The sequence below is a fragment of the Hemitrygon akajei genome, unplaced genomic scaffold (genome assembly GCF_048418815.1).
Source record: "Hemitrygon akajei unplaced genomic scaffold, sHemAka1.3 Scf000062, whole genome shotgun sequence".
NCBI classification, from domain to species: Eukaryota; Metazoa; Chordata; class Chondrichthyes; order Myliobatiformes; family Dasyatidae; genus Hemitrygon; species Hemitrygon akajei.
This window is the reverse complement of record NW_027331948.1, coordinates 4983969-5001664: the sequence shown is the minus strand read 5'-3', so window position 1 is coordinate 5001664 and position 17696 is coordinate 4983969. Positions and strand designations below refer to the sequence as shown.

The window sequence follows — 17696 nt, the reverse complement described above, 5'->3', positions numbered from 1 at the left end:
AATTGAATATACCAACCCTGGATACAGTGGGAATGGAGAGGATGTCTTGATTTGACGGAGAGTCTGGAATCTGTGACTGCAGACTCAGAGTAAATAAACTTCACTTTAAAACTGAGATGAGAGAAATTGCTTTAGTCACAGGTTGGGTGACATGTGGAATATATCACCACAGAAGGTGCTGGAGCTATCTTTGTGTATATTCTTATTTTGTATTGCTAAATTGGTTGAGTATTATAGCAGGGAAGCAAGAATGCAGTGTTGGGAACATTTCTTGCACGAATTATTATGGAGCAGACTAGAATGCTTAAGAAAGCTTAAGAAAGAAATTAGAAAAGCTAAAAGAAGATATGAGGTTACTTTGGCAAGTAAGGTGAGAATAAATACAAAGTGTATCTACAGTTATTTTAATAGCAAAAAGATGGTGAGGGATAAAATTGGTCCCTTAGAGAATCAGAGTGGACAGCTGTGTGTGGAGCCAAGAGAGATGGGGGGGATTTTAAACAATTTCATAGCATCGATATTGACTAAGGAGAAGGATATTGAATTCTGTAAGGTAAGGGAAACAAGTAGGGTAGTTATGGAAACTATGATGATTAAAGAAGAGAAAGTACTAGAACTTTTAAAGAATATAAAAGTGGATAAGTCTCCGGGTCCTGAGAGGATCTTCCTTAGGACCTCAAGGGAAGTTAGTGTAGAAATAGCAGCGGCTCTGACAGAAACATTTCAAATGTCATTTGAAACGTGGATGGTGGTGGAGAATTGGCGTATTGCTCATGTGGTTCCATTATTTCAAATGGGTTCTAAGAAAAAACCAAGCAATTATCAACCTAGCAAAGTTTGAAGTCAGTGATGGGTAAATTAATAGAAAATATTCTTAGAGATGGTGTATAAATTTATCTGAATAGACAGGGTCTGATTAGGAGCAGTCAACATGAATTTGTGCGTGGAAGGTCATGTTTGACAAACCTTAATGAATTTTTTGAGGAGGTTACTAAGTAAGTTGACGAGGGTAAAGTGGTGGATGTTGTCCATATGGACTTCAGTAAGGCCTTTAACAAGGATCTACATGGAAGGTTAGTTAGAAAAGCTCAATCGTTAGATATTAATATTGAAGTAGTGAAATGGATTCAACAGAGGCTGGATGGGAGATGCCAGAGAGTTGTGGTGGATAATTGTTTTTCAGGTTGGAGGCCGGTGTCTACTGGTGTGTCTTAGGGATCTGTACTGCGCCCAATGTTGTTTGTCATATACGTTAATGATCTGTATGATTGGGTGGTAAATTGGATTAGTAAGATGATACTAAGCTAGGTGCCGTTGTGGATAGTGAAGCAGGTTTTCAAAGCTTGCGGAGAGATTTCGGCCAGTTAGAAGAGTGGGCTGAAAGATGGCAGATGGAGTTTAATGCTGATAAGTGTGAGGTGCTACATTTTGGTAGGAATAATCCAGATAAGACATACATGGTAAAAGTTAGGGCATTGAGGACTTCAGTAGAATGATCTAGGAATAATGGCTCCTGAAGGTGGAATCTCACGTGGATCGGGTGGTGATGAAAGCTTTTGGTATACTGGCCTTTATAAATCAAAGCATTGAGTACAGGAGTTGGGATGTAATGTTAAAATTGTACAAGGCATTGGTGAGGCCAAATTTGGAGTATTGTGTACAGTTCTGGTCACCGAATTATAGGAAAAATGTCAACAAAATAGAGAGAGTACAGAGGGGATTTACCAGCATGTTACCTGAGATTCAACACCTAAGTTACAGATAAAGGTTGAACAAGTTAGGTCCTTATTCTTTGGAGCATAGATGGTTGAGGGGGAACTTGATATAGGTATTTAAAATTATGAGAGGGATATATAGAGTTGACGTAGATAGTTTTTTTTTCCATTGAGAGTAGGGGAGATTCAAACAAGAGGACATGAGTTGAGAGTTAGGGGGCAAAAGTTTAGGGGTAACACGAGGGGGAAATTCTTTACTCAGAGAGTGGTAGCTGTATGGAACGAGCTTCCAGTAGAAGTTTTAGAGGCAGGTTCGGTATTGTCATTTAAAGTGAAATTGGACAGGTATATAGACAGGAAAGGATTGGACGGTAATGGGCTGAGTGCAGGTAGGTGGGACTAGGTGAGAATAAGCGTTCGGCATGGACTAGAAGGGCCGAGATGGCCTTTTTCCTTGCTGTAATTGTTATATGGTTATTATGACCGAATCACCTAATCCTACTCCTATATATCATGACTGAATTACATGACTGAACAATGAGTTTGTCGTATCCCATCACAAACATGAGAAACTTTTCTGATGCTGGAAACCCAAGCAACACACACAAAATGCTGCAGGACCTCCGCGGGCCAGGCAACATCGAAGGAAGAGAGTAGAGTCGAAATACACATGTTGCCTGGCCTGATGAGTTCCTCCAGCATTTTCTACTTTTTCCTTGGTGTTCCATGTCAAGTTTTATAAACTGTCAGGGACAGCTGCAGATTACTCCAGTGATAAATATATATGAGTTCAAGATTTAAATTTCTATGAGTTTAATGTTTTTCTATCGTTTGTATTGTTAATATGCTTCATTATCTCTCTGGTTGAAGCAAGACCTGGTCTGGAAAGGAAAGCCCACGCACTGGAAGAAAACCACAACTGAAGACGAGGGAACAGCAACAATGAAACAGCCTGAGGATTGAGAGCATCAACTGGAGAGGACTTTGCTGATTCGGAGAATCCATTTGTTCAGTCAGTAGAAAGTTTGGTGAGTTCCATTTACTCAAACACTGTTCCTTTAGATATTACATACGTCTACAAAGGAAGGTAGGAAATAGTTGAAACCGAATAAGCCTAAAAGTGCCGGTTTTCCGGTTGCAATCATATAACCATATAACCTTATAACAATCAGGCCATCTTGCACTTCTAGTCCGTACCGAACACTTACTCACACCTAGTCCCTTTACCCGCAGTTAGCCCATAATCCTCCATTCCTTTCCTGTCCATTAACGATCCAATTTTACTTTAAATGACAATACGGAACCTGCCTCTACCACTTCTACTGGAAGCTCCTTCCACGCAGCTACCACTCTCTGAGTAAAGGAATTCCCCTTCGTGTTACCCCTAAACTTTTGCCCCCTAACTCTCAACTTATATCCTCATGTTTGAATCTCCCCTACTCTCAATTGAAAAAGTCTATCCACGTCACCTCTATCTATCCCCCTCATAATTTTAAATACCTCTGTCGTTCCCCCTCAATCTTCTATGCTCCAAAGAATAAAGACCTAAACTGTTCGACCTTTCTCTGTAACTTGGGTGCTGAAACCCAGGTAACATTCTAGTAAATATTCTCTGTACTCTCTCTATTTTGTTGACATCTTTTCTATAATTCGGTGACCAGAACTGTACACAATACTCCAAATTCGGCCCTACCAATGCCTTGTATAACAATAACATTACATCCCAACTCCTATACTCAATGCTCTGATTTACAAAGGCCAGCATACCAAAAGCTTTCTTCACCACCCTATCCACATGAGATTAAACTTTCAGGGAACTATGCAGCATTATTCTAAGTAACCTCTGTTCTACTGCATTCTTCAATGCCCTACCATTTACCATGTATGTCCTGTTTGGATTATTTCTACCAAAATGTAGCACTTCACATTTATCAGCATTAAACTCCATCTGCTATCCTTCAGCCCTCTCTTCTAACTGGCCTAAATCTCTCTTCAAGCTTTGAAAACCTACCTCATTGTCCACAACGTCGCCTATCTTAGTATCATCTGCATACTTACTAATCCAATTTACCACACCGTTATGCAGATTATTAATGTAAATGACAAACAACATTGGACCCAGTACAGATCCCTGAGGCACACCACTAGTCACCGGACTCCAACCTGACAAACAGTTATCCACCACTACTCTCTGGCATCTCCCATCCAGCCACTGTTGAATCCATTTTACTGCTTCAATATTAATACCTAACGATTGAATCTTCCTAACTAACCTTCCGTGCGGAACCTTGTCAAACGCCTTACTGAAGTCCATATAGAAAACTTCCACTGCTTTACCTCATCAACTTTCCTCGTAACCTCTTCAAAAAATTCATTGATTTGTCAAACATGACCTTCCACGCACAAATCCATGTTGACTGTTCCTAATCACACCCTGTCTATCCGGATAATTATTTATACTATCGCTAAGAATACTTTTGATTGATTTACCCACCACTGACGTCAAAATAATTGCTACGTTTTCTCTTAGAACCCTTTTTAAACAATGGAACCACTTGAGCAATACGCCAATCCTCCGGCACCATCCCTGTTTCTATTCACATTTGAAATATTTCTGTCAGAGCCCCTGCTATTTCTACACTAGCTTCCCTCAATGTCCTAGGGAATATTCTGTCAGGACCCAGAGTTTTATCCAATTTTATATTCCTCAAAAGCGGCAGTACTTCCTCCTCTTGAATCGTCATTGTTTCCAGAACTTTCCTACTTGCTTCCCTTACCTTTCACAATTCAATATCCCTCTTCTTATTGAATACAGAAGAAACAAAATTGTTCAAAATCTGCCCCATCTCTTTTGGCTCCAGACATAGCTGTCCGCTCTGATTTTCTAAGGAACCAATTTAATACCTCACTATCCATTTGCTAGTAATATAACTGTAGGAACCCTTTGGATTTATTTTCACCTTACTTGCTAAAACAAACTCGTATCTTCTTTTAGCTTTTCTAATTTCTTTCTGAAGATTCATTTTACATTGTTTATATTCCTCGAGCACCTCATTTACTCTATGCTGCCTATATTTATTGTCTCTATCTCTCTTTATCCGAACCAAGATTCCAATATTCCTTGAAAACCATGGCTCTCTCAAACTTTTAACCTTTCCTTTCAATTTAACAGGAACATAAAGATCCTGTACCCTCAAAATTTCACCTTTAAATTACCTCCATTGCTCTATTACATCCTTCCCATAAAACAAGTTGTCCCAATCCACTCCTTCTACAGCCTTTCACATCTACTCAAAGTTAGCTTTTCTCCAATCATAAATCTCAACCCTGGGTCCAGTCCTATCCTTCTCTATAACTATATTTAAACTAATGGCATAGAGATCACTGGACGCGAAGTGCTCCCCAACACATACCTCCGCCACCTGACCTATCTCATTCCCTAACAGGAGATCCAACACTGTCCCTTCTTAAGTTGTTATCTCTATATATTGCTGCAAAAAACTGTACTCCATACGTTTTACAAACTCCAAACAATCTATCCCTTTAACAGAATGTGCTTCCCAGTCTATGTGTGGAATATTAAAACCATCTACAATCACAACCCTGTGCTTACTACAAATATCTGCTATCTCCTTGCAAATCTGCTCCTCCATTTCTCGCTCCACATTAAGTGGTCTATAATGCACTCCTATAAGTGTTACTACACCTTTCCCATTCCTCAATTCCAACCAAATAGCCTCCCTGGACAAGCCCTCTAATCTATCCTGCCAGAGCACCGCTGTAATATTTTCTCTGACATGCAACGCAACATATCCCCTTTTTGTCCCTCCGATTCTATCACACCTGAAACAATGAAATCCAGGAATATTTAGTTGCCAATCACACAGCTCCTGCAAACCATGTTTCACTAATATCTACAACATCATATTTCAAGGGATCAATCCATGCTCTAGGCTCATCCACATTTCGTACAATGTTCCTAGCATTAAAATAAATGCATTTAAGAAATTATCCACCTCTTCTTCTCTGTTTATCTCTCATGGTCCAAACAACTTTCATATCTTATTTTTCTTCCTTCTCCCATACATCTGTTCCTACACTCTGGTTCCCCTCCCCCCTCGTATCTAGTTTAAATCCACTGGAGCCTCTCTAGCAAACCTACTTGCAAGAATATTTTCCCCCTCAAGTTCAAATGTAAACCGGTTCGCCGGAACAAGTTCTACCTCCTGGAAAACTGCCCAATTATGTATAAGTCTGAAGCCCTCCCTCCTGCACCATGTCTTCAGCCACGTGTTGATCTGTAGTATCTTACTAATTCTAAACCCACCTGCACGTGGCACTGGTAGCAATCCTGAGATTGCTAAGCTGGAGGTCCTGTCCTATAACGTGGCGCCTAGCTCCCTAAATTCACCTTTCAGGACCTCTTCACTCGTCCTACCCACGTCATTAGTCCCTACATAGAGCACGACATCCGGCTGCTCACCCTCCCTCTTGAGAATGCTGAGAACTCGATCCGAGATATCGTGGACACTGGCACGAGGGAGACAACAGACCATCCGGGATTCTCGATCTCTTCCACAGAACCTCCTATCTGTCCCCCTAACTATGGAATCCCCTTTCACTACTGCTCTCCTCTATTTCCTTCTTCCCTTCTGAGCGGAGGGTCCTGTCTCGGTGCCAGAGACGCAACCAATGCAACTTGTCGCTGATGGGGTGTCCCCACCGAAGCCTGATTGAGCTAAAGCAGACCCACTCTGCCTCAGTCCACTCCGACTATGGCCGCTACGACGACGGCCGCTGTATATGCGGTCTTTCTTTTAAAACTTTGGCGCGCTATGTCACGCGCCTGCACCAGTCTAGCCTCTTTGCACCGATCAGTTAAAAAAAAACGGCTTCTCTCCGAGCTACCTTTACTTCTTCCCTCTCCGCCTCTTGCTTTGAGTTAAAAATCACTGCAGATTTGCTAATTGCTGTCAACACGCCAGCCCTGTGCAGCCACGCATATTCCCTCATATTCCTGGCTCATTTGAAACTCTTACCAGTTCTGATATTTGCTTGCTAGGCTGTGTTAGGTCACAGTAATCTCCAAATGCCCTGAGAATTTCCTCCCTTTGTTAGATGCTGCAGCTGTTTCCTGCTGTAGCGATTGCAGAAATGTGGAATTACCATGGACTACAGCAACATGTTACTGATTCCTCCGCCTATTGCAAGCTGCAATGATATATTTCCCCTCGCGTATATGGTCCTGTAAGCGTCTGCTAAGAGCAATCCTTATTGAAGCCAAATGGCCCAGAAGGACATTTCATTCAGTCCTAACTAGCAAATGCCAAACAATAATCTGTATTTACATACCCTGGCGTCATCAAGAATTTTCTCCTAATGAAATATCAAAACATATTAATCAATGATTAAGCAGAAATGGATTTTGCAATGTTCCCATTCGACCCTGTACCAAAAGCAGGGGTCATACCGGTACTTGAGGTGAACGAATATCCCTGACGTCAAGTCTGCTGGAGATGCCGGAGTCGGTTTAAACTCTGTCGTTGTGGGATGGGAACCAGAGTGTTAGGTCAGATGATGGAGCAAGTTGATATAAAGGTAGATGCAATGTTCAGATTGACTGTGTAAGGATCGGTTGTGGACAGGGTAACATTTGGTCAGTTGGATGGGCTGCAGTGTGTTTGCTTCAATACAATTAGTATTGATAATTAGAGTAACTCACAACATGGTTCAGTACATGGATGATACATGTTATCGCCATTAAACAGACTTGACCGTTACAAGTGCAGGATTGGCTGTATGATGCTCCAGGGTTTAGTTGTTTCAGAATAATTATGGAGGGCAGTTAAAGGGGGACAATTGTCAGTGCTAATCAAGAGATGGTATCACAGCTACAGAAATGGAGAACATCATGTAAGGACTATCGACGGACTGCGTGTCGGTGAAAGTCAGAAACGGTACGGGCAGTATCATTCTGGGGTTATTCTATAGGCTTCCCCCAAAGCCACTGGAATAATGATGAGCATATCATTTGGCAGATTTTGAAAACGGGAAAATGCAACAGGGTTGTTATCATTGTTGACCTCAAATTTCCTGATTTTTATTCCCACGTCATAATTCCAAAATAGGTCCAAGGGCACAATGTGTTGTGAAGGATTCCTTACATAGCCTGTGAATGGACCAACTTGAGGTGATGCCACACTGTAACTAGTACAAGGCAGATGGCACGACGTGTAACCTTTTTGAGATAGTGACTACAACACTCCAACATTTATCATGAACGTGGTCAAGGATAGTAGCAGGCGATACGGGACAGTATTTGTTTAGTGGATGGATAATGATACTGGTATTCGCAGCAACATGGAAACTAAAATTGGGAAACCACTTTCTGAAGGAAATGCACAATGGAACTCTGGAAATTGTTTCAGGAACACGTATATCAGGTTCTGGATAGGTTTGCACCACAGGCAGGGAAAGAATGCTCATACAGATAAACCATGGTTCACAAGAGATAAGGGGCACTTAGATAAGAGGAAAAATGAAGCATTATTCAGGTTTAGTAAGCAAAATTGAAGCAAGGCGCTAGGGAATTATAAGAGAGCCAGGAAGGAGCTTAAGAGGGGATTTCGAGGTCGAAGGGGACTTGAAAAGTCCTTGGCAAGCAGGACCAAGGAAAGCCCCAATGTATTCTACATGTCGGTGAAGAACATGAGGATAAATAGATTGAGGATAGGACTATTCAAGAGTAAAGATGGATACGTGCCTGGAGGTTGGGATACAAGGTGGTGTGCTGAATGAATGCTTTGCTTCAGAGTTACCAAGATGGACGGTTATTGTGACGTTAGTATTGGAGCATAGCAATGTAAAAAAAGAGGTGTTGTTGAAACTTTCAATATACACCACATTACTACAGGAAGTGAGGGAAAGGTTACGAGGCATCGACATTGATTTTTGTATCGTCTCTGGCCACAGGGATAGTAACACATGATTGGGGTATGGCAAATGTCATAGGTGACGGCAAACGCTTGGAACAAATGCCTGAGACAGGATTTTTGAGCATTATGGAAGCATTACCTTAGTACGGGTAGCCACTTGACCTTTTTGATGGTGAGTGGGGAAAGTTGTATGGGAGGTGCCAGAGATAATTTTCCACAATATGCGCCAGTCATACACCGACATTTCTATCGACAGAGTCTGATAAGGAGTCTGATTGTACATAGAAAGTTGTGCTCAACAATACTTCTGAAGGTTTTGATGATGAGTATCAATGAGGGTAGGGTAGGGGAGTGGATATTGCACATTGGGCCTCTGCAAAACCTTTGACACGGTGAAAAATGGCAGGTTCAGCAGGCAGATAAGGTCCCATGCAGTCCAGGGAGAAAAAGTTAGATGGATTCAGTATTTTCATGAAGGTAGCAAGCAAAGAGGTGTTTTTGAAAGTTTCTTCTCTGGATTGAGGTGGTGAACTTGTGGTGTGCCACAAGGCTACAAGTTGAGACATTTCATCGTCGTTATTTTATAGCAATGATTTGGATGTGAATGCACAAGGCATGACTAGTGAGTAAGCGAATAACACAAAATTAGTACATGGTGTTCATAGTGAAAATTATAGTAGCTTATAAGGGGTCTAAATGGTCAGGAGAGTGATAAATATATTGCAAAACCGACACGAGCAGCAACGGTTTCACGCTGAGATTGGTAATGTGTGGAGGAACCTGCAAGAGGAAGTGGATGAGGCAGGCACAATTCTATAATTCCAGAAGCAGATGGGATGTATAGATGGAGTGAAGAGGCCAGAGGGAAATGGGCCCATCGCAGGAAATTGGGACCATCTCTGTGGACACTGTGGTCGGCAGTGTCTCTTTGGGCTGAACGGTCTGTATTTGTGATCTCTTGTTCTGTGATTCCTTCAGTAGATACGCCAGATATCATTGGACGAATGTGCAGACATGGAATGGAAATCGATGGAAACGAAGAATGTTTAGTCCCTAAGCCAACTGCTGCTCTGATGCAGGGGATGGAGATACTATCATATTTACAAAGTAATCGTACTCTCTGTGACTCAATGTCTGCTGGTTGTATGTAATTCAGAGCATCACCGCCACATGGCACTTTCCTTTGCCGGGACCAGAATATAAACAAGAAGAAGATAATCAACAATTCTCAGTCAGAACCAGAATGGCTACAGGTATGTTCACTGGGATCTTTATAATTAAACTTCCGTCGCGCTTGTGCATAATAGTTCAGATGAAGAAACTTACATAGGTGCTAACGGGCACTAAAAGTTACATCAAACATGGTCATTGAATCCCTTGGTAAAGAGGCTTTCAGTAATGGATCAATCCAACAGTTTCACTGCAGTCACGTGACCCCGGTAATAGTCGAATCACTCCGCTCACCATGGAAAGATTCAGCTGAGTGAAAGAAGCAGGAGATCCTGAATCAAGTGTTTGTGAGTGAAACACAGACTGGAATGTGACAGCGGTGTTGTTTGTTACGTAAAAATCCATGTTCAATATTTGTTGCACATCAGGGCCTGTTTCGAGGTAAAATACACCTTCAACTATCATTTATAAAATTCAGACAGATGATTGTAGCATTTCCGGGATTTTAGAGATTGTGTGATAACACAGTATTTCAGGTTTTGGAAGGGTAGCTATCAACTCCCGCCTGGGTTTCTCGATTGCTGTGCGAAGCAGATGAAATTCAGGTGTGTTTATGAAATATGCTTTCTGTAGCCGAGCAGAGAACATTGCCAGCGTTGGGAATACCTAAGAATCAGGAGAAAGATAATTGTAAATAATTTTATGGTCTGCTTCAGTGTTTTAATACCCCAGTGAATGCCTGGGCTGTGGACAAATGGTGAACTTGGTTTTCTCAAAATACGGTAAAGGAGCTTCAATGCTGTTCTGGCACTGGAAATACAAAAGAGTAGAAGTCAAACATGGAATCAAAGAAGGCGATCTGGACAATGTAATGGCATTGGTGAGGAGGATAAAAGTGAATCACATACGTTTCGAGAGGTGAACTACAGCGGGTAACACGCAAAAAGATGGAGGAACTCTGCAGGTCTGGCATCGTCCATAGAGGGAAATGATTTTCGCTGAATCAGAAAATGTTCATATCCGATGCAATGTTTTGTAATTGAAATTTTCAATCTGAAATCTCTCCAGTACTAATATATCTTTCCAGTAGCATTGTTACCAGGACCGCACGCTTTATTCCAACTGGCCCAACCAACGGTTTATAAACTTGTCAGAAGATCGCTCTGCGCCTGTATTCTGTGCTGCAGCCAATGACAGCAAATATGCTAACTGTCGACCCCACACATTGTCTACCTGTAATCTTTGGAGTATTAAAATTTCAAAGTTCACTGAATTTATCATCTAAATACATGTATATCTCCGTATATAACACTGAGATTCATGTCCTTGCGGGCAAGGCAACCAGTTGTATATGAAACGGGCGAGGTGGAAGGAATCAGACGGTTAATAATTGAGTGCTTTTCAGATTGGAGGCTTGTGCCCAGTGGTGTGGATGGGTGCTATGCCCACTGTTTCCCCTTTATGTTAAAGGTTTGGTAGATAAAATTAAAGCTGGTCATTAGTTTGCAGATGGCTTCAAAATAGTTGGTAATTTGGGGTTATGTGAATTTACAAGGAGACTGAGGCGAACGTGAAAAGTGCTCCAAGGAATGTGTTCATTTTCTAAAGTTAAACCAGCACAGGAGTTGCACAGTAAATTTCAGATCCCTGAAAATTATTGTAGAATGGGAGGTGGGGATGACCAAGGATATAGATGCACGATTACCTGGAGCTGTTCATGCACGTAGGTAGGGCACAGGATGGATGTCATTATGATGGAAAGGGTATGTCAAGGAAATGGTCAATCTGTGATCTAAGGAACAGGACACTGTATGTCAAAGGGTACGGACAGTTTTGCTCTCGGAAGATCTAATATATCTGTGGTGATTTCAGCGGGTTTGGGGGTACACACGGAAATGGGGCACCCATCAGTGTAATCCGTTGGCTGATCACTGTGTGACCCTGGGACAGGACATTGTGTGTATCTAGGTAATGGGTAGTCTGTGTCCCAGGAGACTGGACAGTGTGTGACTCAAGACAATGTATCCCGGGCGACCGGACAGTGTGTGGTCCGAGGTAATGGTCAATGTGTGACCTAGGGGACGGGGCACTTTGACACAACGGACGGAGAGTATGTGATCCAGGGAATGTGTAATCCAGTGGCTGACTTATGTGCGACACAGGTGACTGAACAGTTTGTGACCCAGGGGATTTTTGCTTGTGGAAAATAATTCCATCGATATTCTCAGTTATCACATGACACCATTCCATTAAAATCCTCTGGTCATCAATGTGTTCAACTACTACATAGCCAGTGATCATTATTACTGTGTCTATTCTGTTCTTTCTCTGGGGGTGGATGTGTCTGATCACCAGCCTTTCGGGATGATCACCTGGCAGGAAATGCGTTTTACATTCACCAGCACAGTCCCACTCACAATATGGTCAGCTAGATTCTTGGCCCCATTGTTTGATGGCTCTGGGTCTGTTCTCGCTCAAATTTAGAAATTTGAAGGTGGTGGGGGGCTCTCAATGAATCCTTTTGAATGTTCAAAAGCCTCGACAGAGAAGACGTGGAAAGGATGCTTCCCATGCTGGGGAAGTCTAGGATAAGAGGACGCAGCCTCAGGGTCTCTGCGTCTCTGTGTTTTGCCAGATGGTGGTGAAACTATGGAATTTGTTACCACAGGCAGCTGCGGACGCCAGGTGATTGGATGTATTTAAGGCAGACACCTTTAGGTTCTTGATTAGAAACGGCAGCAAAGTTTACAAGAAAAACATAGAACATAGAATAGTACAGCACATTACAGACCCTTCGGCCCACAATGTTGTGCCGACCCTCAATTTCTGCCTCCCATATAACCCCCCCCCACCTTACATTCATCCAAAAGCAGGGAAATGGGGTTGAGAAGGGGGGAAAAAGATCAACCATGATTGATTGGTGGAGCAGGATCGATTTCCTAATTCTATTACATGCCTCATGTTCTTATTGTAGCCACCCATTGTGAATCCTCGTTCTGCTCGGCTCTAGATCACTCTAGTATTAATTTACATTAATTCATCACCTATTTCAGATGATAAATTAAATTGGCTACGGAAAGTATTCGGGAGAGTTTTACCAGGCCGCTCATCGAGGGAAGTTGATCGGGAAGCGGGAAACAATGTACCAAAGCAGGGTCAGATTGAAAGCAATGTCCCAGTTGAATGCAGTTCGGCCACAGAAGAGGGTGAGCAAAGTCAGCCCAGAGAGAGTGGTGTCAGAGACACCGATCAGGGCCATGCAACGGGCACATGTGAGGCGACTGCTTGTCAGCTCGCGAGCTCATTAAACACGGAATTGTCAAGTCCTCAGCAAGGAAACGGTGAGTGAAATATGAGGGTTATGTGTTCTCAAAATGCGGGAGGGAGGAGGGAAAATGTGAGGATTGGGCAGAAGGAGGGTAAATGTGTGTGTGTGGTACATGTGGCCACCCCTTTTAGCAATTTTAGCCTTGGGTAAGAGTCTCTGGCTATCCGCATTATCATTGCCTCTCATCATCATATGCGCCTCTCATCCTCGGTGGCTCCAAGTAGAAATTACCAAGTTCACTCAATCAATTCTCAGAAGGCTCGTCCTCCAATCCAGGCAATATCTTGTAAATCTGCTCTGCACACTCTCTACAATATCCACATCCTTCCTGTTGTGAGGGGAACAGAACTTAACACAGTACTCCAAGTGGAGTCTAATTCTAATACAGCTTTAACATTGTCTGACGGCTCTTGATCTCAATCCCACAGCTGATGAAGGCCATCACACGAAGCGTCTTCTTAACAACACTCTTAACCTGCGCAGCAGCTTGGAGTTTCCTATAGACACAAATTTCAAGAGTTCTCTGATCCTCCACACTGCCAAGAGTTCTACCATTAATATTAGATTCTGTCTTCAAATTTGACCTTCCGAAATTAACCATTCCACATTTATCTGTGTTGAACTCCATCTGCCAGTTCTCAACCCAGTTCCACATGCAATAGAGATCCCGCTGTAACCTCTGACAACATTCAAGACTATCTACACCATCCATAACTTTTGTGTCATCGGTAAACTTAGTAACCGACTCTTATACTTCCTCATAGAGGTCATTTATAAAAATCACAAAGAGGAGGGTTACCAGAGCAGATCCTTGTAGAACACTAAAAATCACCATCGTCCATGCAGACCATGAACCATCTACAAACACCGTTTGCAATTGCATTATTTGGGCAAGCCATTCAGGATTTTAAAGCCTCATCATTTTGTGAATAAGCCTTGCATAGGGAATCTTATCAAGTGCCTTACTGAAATCTATGCCCACTACATCCACCGCTCTACCTTCATCAATATGCGTTGTTACATCCTCAGTCATGTTCGTAAGGGATAACGTTCACCTGACAAAGCCATGCTGACTATCCCTAATCAGATTATGTCTCTTCAAATGCCCAGTAATTCTGCCTCTCAGTGTCTTCTCCAAATTCTTGCCCACCCATCAAGTAAGACTAACTGAGTTAGCTATCTGGGTTATCTCTACTCACTTTCTTGAACAAGGGAACAAGATTTGCAACCTTCCAATTCTTTGGTATTTCACCTGTCCTTATTGGTGATGCAACAATTAGCGCCAGAGGCTCAGGAATCTCCAGCCTCCCGGTGACTTATAACTTTATACTTTTCAAAAGCTCCAGCACATCCCCTTTTTTAAGGTCGATACATTCAAGCCTTTCAGTCCGCTGTCAATCATCCCCACAAATGTCAATGTCCATTTTACTAGTGAATAGTGAAGCGAAGTATTCATTAAGTATCTCTGCTACCTTCTCCGGCTCCATGCACTATCGCACCTCATTGGTCCAATCCTCAGTCGGTTCATCTTTTTGCTCTTCACATACCTGTCGAATGCCTTGGTGTTTTCCTTAATTCTGCTCGGCAAGACCTTCTCATGGCCTCTTCTAGCTCTCTACTTTCATCCTGGCACCCTTGTAATTTTCTGGAGCTCTAACAGTATCTAGTTTCGTAAGCTTTTCTTTTCTTCTTAACTAGATTTCCTACGTCCTTTGTACTTTTGTCACAATTCTGCCGTGCATTTCCCTGAGAACATCTATTCCCAATTTATGACTTGAAATCATTAATCCAAGTTCCTACCTATTAGCTTCATATTTCTGCCTACCCCAGTTAAACGTTTTCCCAAGTTGTCTGCTCCTACCCCTCTCCAACTCTATGGTAAAGGAGATAGATTTGTGATCATGACCTCCAATATGCTCTTCCAAGGAGAAATCTGACACCTGATTTTTTTCCCAATACCAGACAAAGTACAGCCTGTCCTCTAGTTAGCTTACCTGTATGTTGCGTCTGGAAACGTTCTTGAACAACCCGAAAAACTCCACCCCATGTAAACCCCTTTGTGTATATTCAGGCAATTTTCACACACAACAGGAAAAATGGCAATGCTGTTCACATGAGGGGGGATAAAATATTTTGCATCTACTTCATTACAGTTGCGGTGGGAATGATTATGTTAGTGAAACAAAAGACAGGTTCATGAAACCAATGATGGTAAGGGCAAGTCTGTTCCGTGTAGCTCACAGTACTGGGCTAATGTGAGGAAGGTCTTGTTTTGGCGATGCATGCAACACTGTGCAAAATTGTTAGTGACATATATATAGCCAGGGTGCTAAAGATGTTTGCATAATACAGTCGAAAGTTTATGCATAGGACTGTTCTGTCGTCTAAAAAAGAAAAAAAAAATGGGTGACCTATGTAAGTGATAATAAACTTGATTCTGTTTTAGATTGTGGACTAAAAGGTGGAAGCATGGTTTGATAAGGGTAAAGGAGGGAGCATCGGAGAGACATTCTGTAGTGATCATTAAGCCAATTGTGTGAAACAAAATGGCCTTGACAGGTATCTCAGTGCAGGATGTATCTGCACCCGCGCTACACGCCACCCCCGGCATTTCTTCTCTGCCACTTGTCCCACAGCCCTTCCGCTTTCTGAACATCTCTCCTCCTGCAGTGCTCCACACGCAGTATTCCCAATATACTTTGCTCCCCGCTGGATTTACCAACACGCTCTCCGATCCACGTTGCACAGGACTGCATTTTCCACTTTTCTATTTGCAGATACTAAGCCTATAATTTCAGATGTCCTGGCACAGTTCGAGGATTATGAACTGCTCCTTCTGACAAATTTCTACCAGGAAGGACTGAAACCTGCAATGGAAAATGGAGTAGATGGACTCAGCTTGAAGTTGAGACAGGGGCGACATTTTAGTGAAAGTGAACACAAGGTGAGCAGGAGGAACAGTTTGTGTTCCGTTTAGTTAAAGAGGGATGAGAGACAAAGGTCAGTCTGGCTCATCCTCTCGGTTCAGTTCACTCCAGTGATTATTGAACAATTTGTATCAAATTCTCGGGCACCAGAACTAAAACCACGGTGGTGAGAATTAGGAACTGTAGATTCAATCTCAGCTCATCCATCCAAATATGCTGCACTCAACAGTAGTAAAAGAAATGTGTTCAGTGAGTCAGAAACAGAATTAATAATCGGATTCAAACCTCCATCAATGTCTTTGGTTATATTCGGATTACATTCATTCCCTACAACCACGGTGCAGATATAACCTTTGCCCACCATGTCGATATCGTCACAACACCTCCATACACAGCCAGATGCTGAAATGTTGTGGCCCTATAATTGGAACCACACAACAGGAAAAGGGGCCATATCGCTCTAAAACATCCCTGTCACGTTCTTGTCCAATTATCTTCAACATTTCATAGTTTCAAATAACATTTATTATCAAAGTATGAATACAGTGCACAACCTTGAGATTCGCTTTCTTACAAGTATCAATGAAATTCAATATAACTTATTAATAAAAACTCACAGAACATAGACCGTCATACACCCAACCTGAGAAAAATAAAAGAGAGCAGGTCGTCCAGGCACTAAAGGTAATCAATTCACACTCACAACATGAAGCGTAGAGACCGACAGTGAGTCCTCGGCCACGGAGCTACATTCACTGTGAGCCGCTCCTGGAGCCTAGAACACAGCTGCAGTCAACCCCGTGAGCAACGAAATGGACCTCGGCCCGCCTGTCGTTCAGGATGGCGACATTTTAATCATTTCGTCTGGCCAACTGTTTCAACATGCTTATTTCTCGCTTTCGGGCCCGTGTCTTGTCTCTTTGACGGGCTGATAATTCCGCTGCAGCTATAGGCAATCAACAATTCATTTTCATCATTCAAGCACAAGTCCTGCCACCTCGATTGGACCCAAAGTCACCACCAACTGTGCCGTGGCAGACGTATACAGCCGTGACACCAGCTCGCCGAATTCATCACAGCACCACACACATGCCAGTTCGTGGAGTTGGTTCAACAATAAAAATTCGCAAATGAAAATTACAGGCTGTTGATTGAAGTAATTGCAGTCCAGATGAAGTGTCATTGATAGAGTAGTTCGAGTTTTGCTTGCTGCCAGTAAAGCGTCGCTGTGTCTCAGCAGCTCCATCTTTCCAGGACACTGCGAATGTACTAATGGCATAGAATCTGAGAACTAACTTGATGGATTCACGTTAGATCAAGGCACATCAGCCCGGGTCACCTGGAAAGTTCCTCTGGAACTGTAAATGTCCTGAACAGAAATTTGCGAATTTCACAGACACAATCCAATTTAATCAAACATACTCAACCTTTCACTGTGGTATACATCAACAGAGGTCTTCACCTGAAGTATTTGTAGGTAAGGAATGATCATACTGAGCATCTCTATGTCACTTGTCTCTTCCATAATACTGATAGACACATGCCCAACCGGAGAACAGGTCAAAGCTTTTATTCCATGGGCCAATGGGTCGTGCAGCAGCATGGAATTGTAACGAGCCAT

General features: G+C 42.5%; 1 protein-coding gene across 1 annotated transcript in view; it reads left to right on the top strand.

Moving 5' to 3' along the window:
- The window catches only part of LOC140721832 (NACHT, LRR and PYD domains-containing protein 5-like), a 32420-nt gene that overhangs the window by 5689 nt on the left and 9035 nt on the right, over positions 1-17696 (top strand). The window contains exons 2-5 of the mRNA XM_073036641.1: positions 2586-2743; positions 9629-9903; positions 12874-13161; positions 15926-16092. Of these exons, the coding sequence (XP_072892742.1) occupies positions 9894-9903; positions 12874-13161; positions 15926-16092 (465 nt within the window). The 5' untranslated portion in view covers positions 2586-2743; positions 9629-9893. The remainder of the gene's footprint in view (positions 1-2585; positions 2744-9628; positions 9904-12873; positions 13162-15925; positions 16093-17696) is intronic.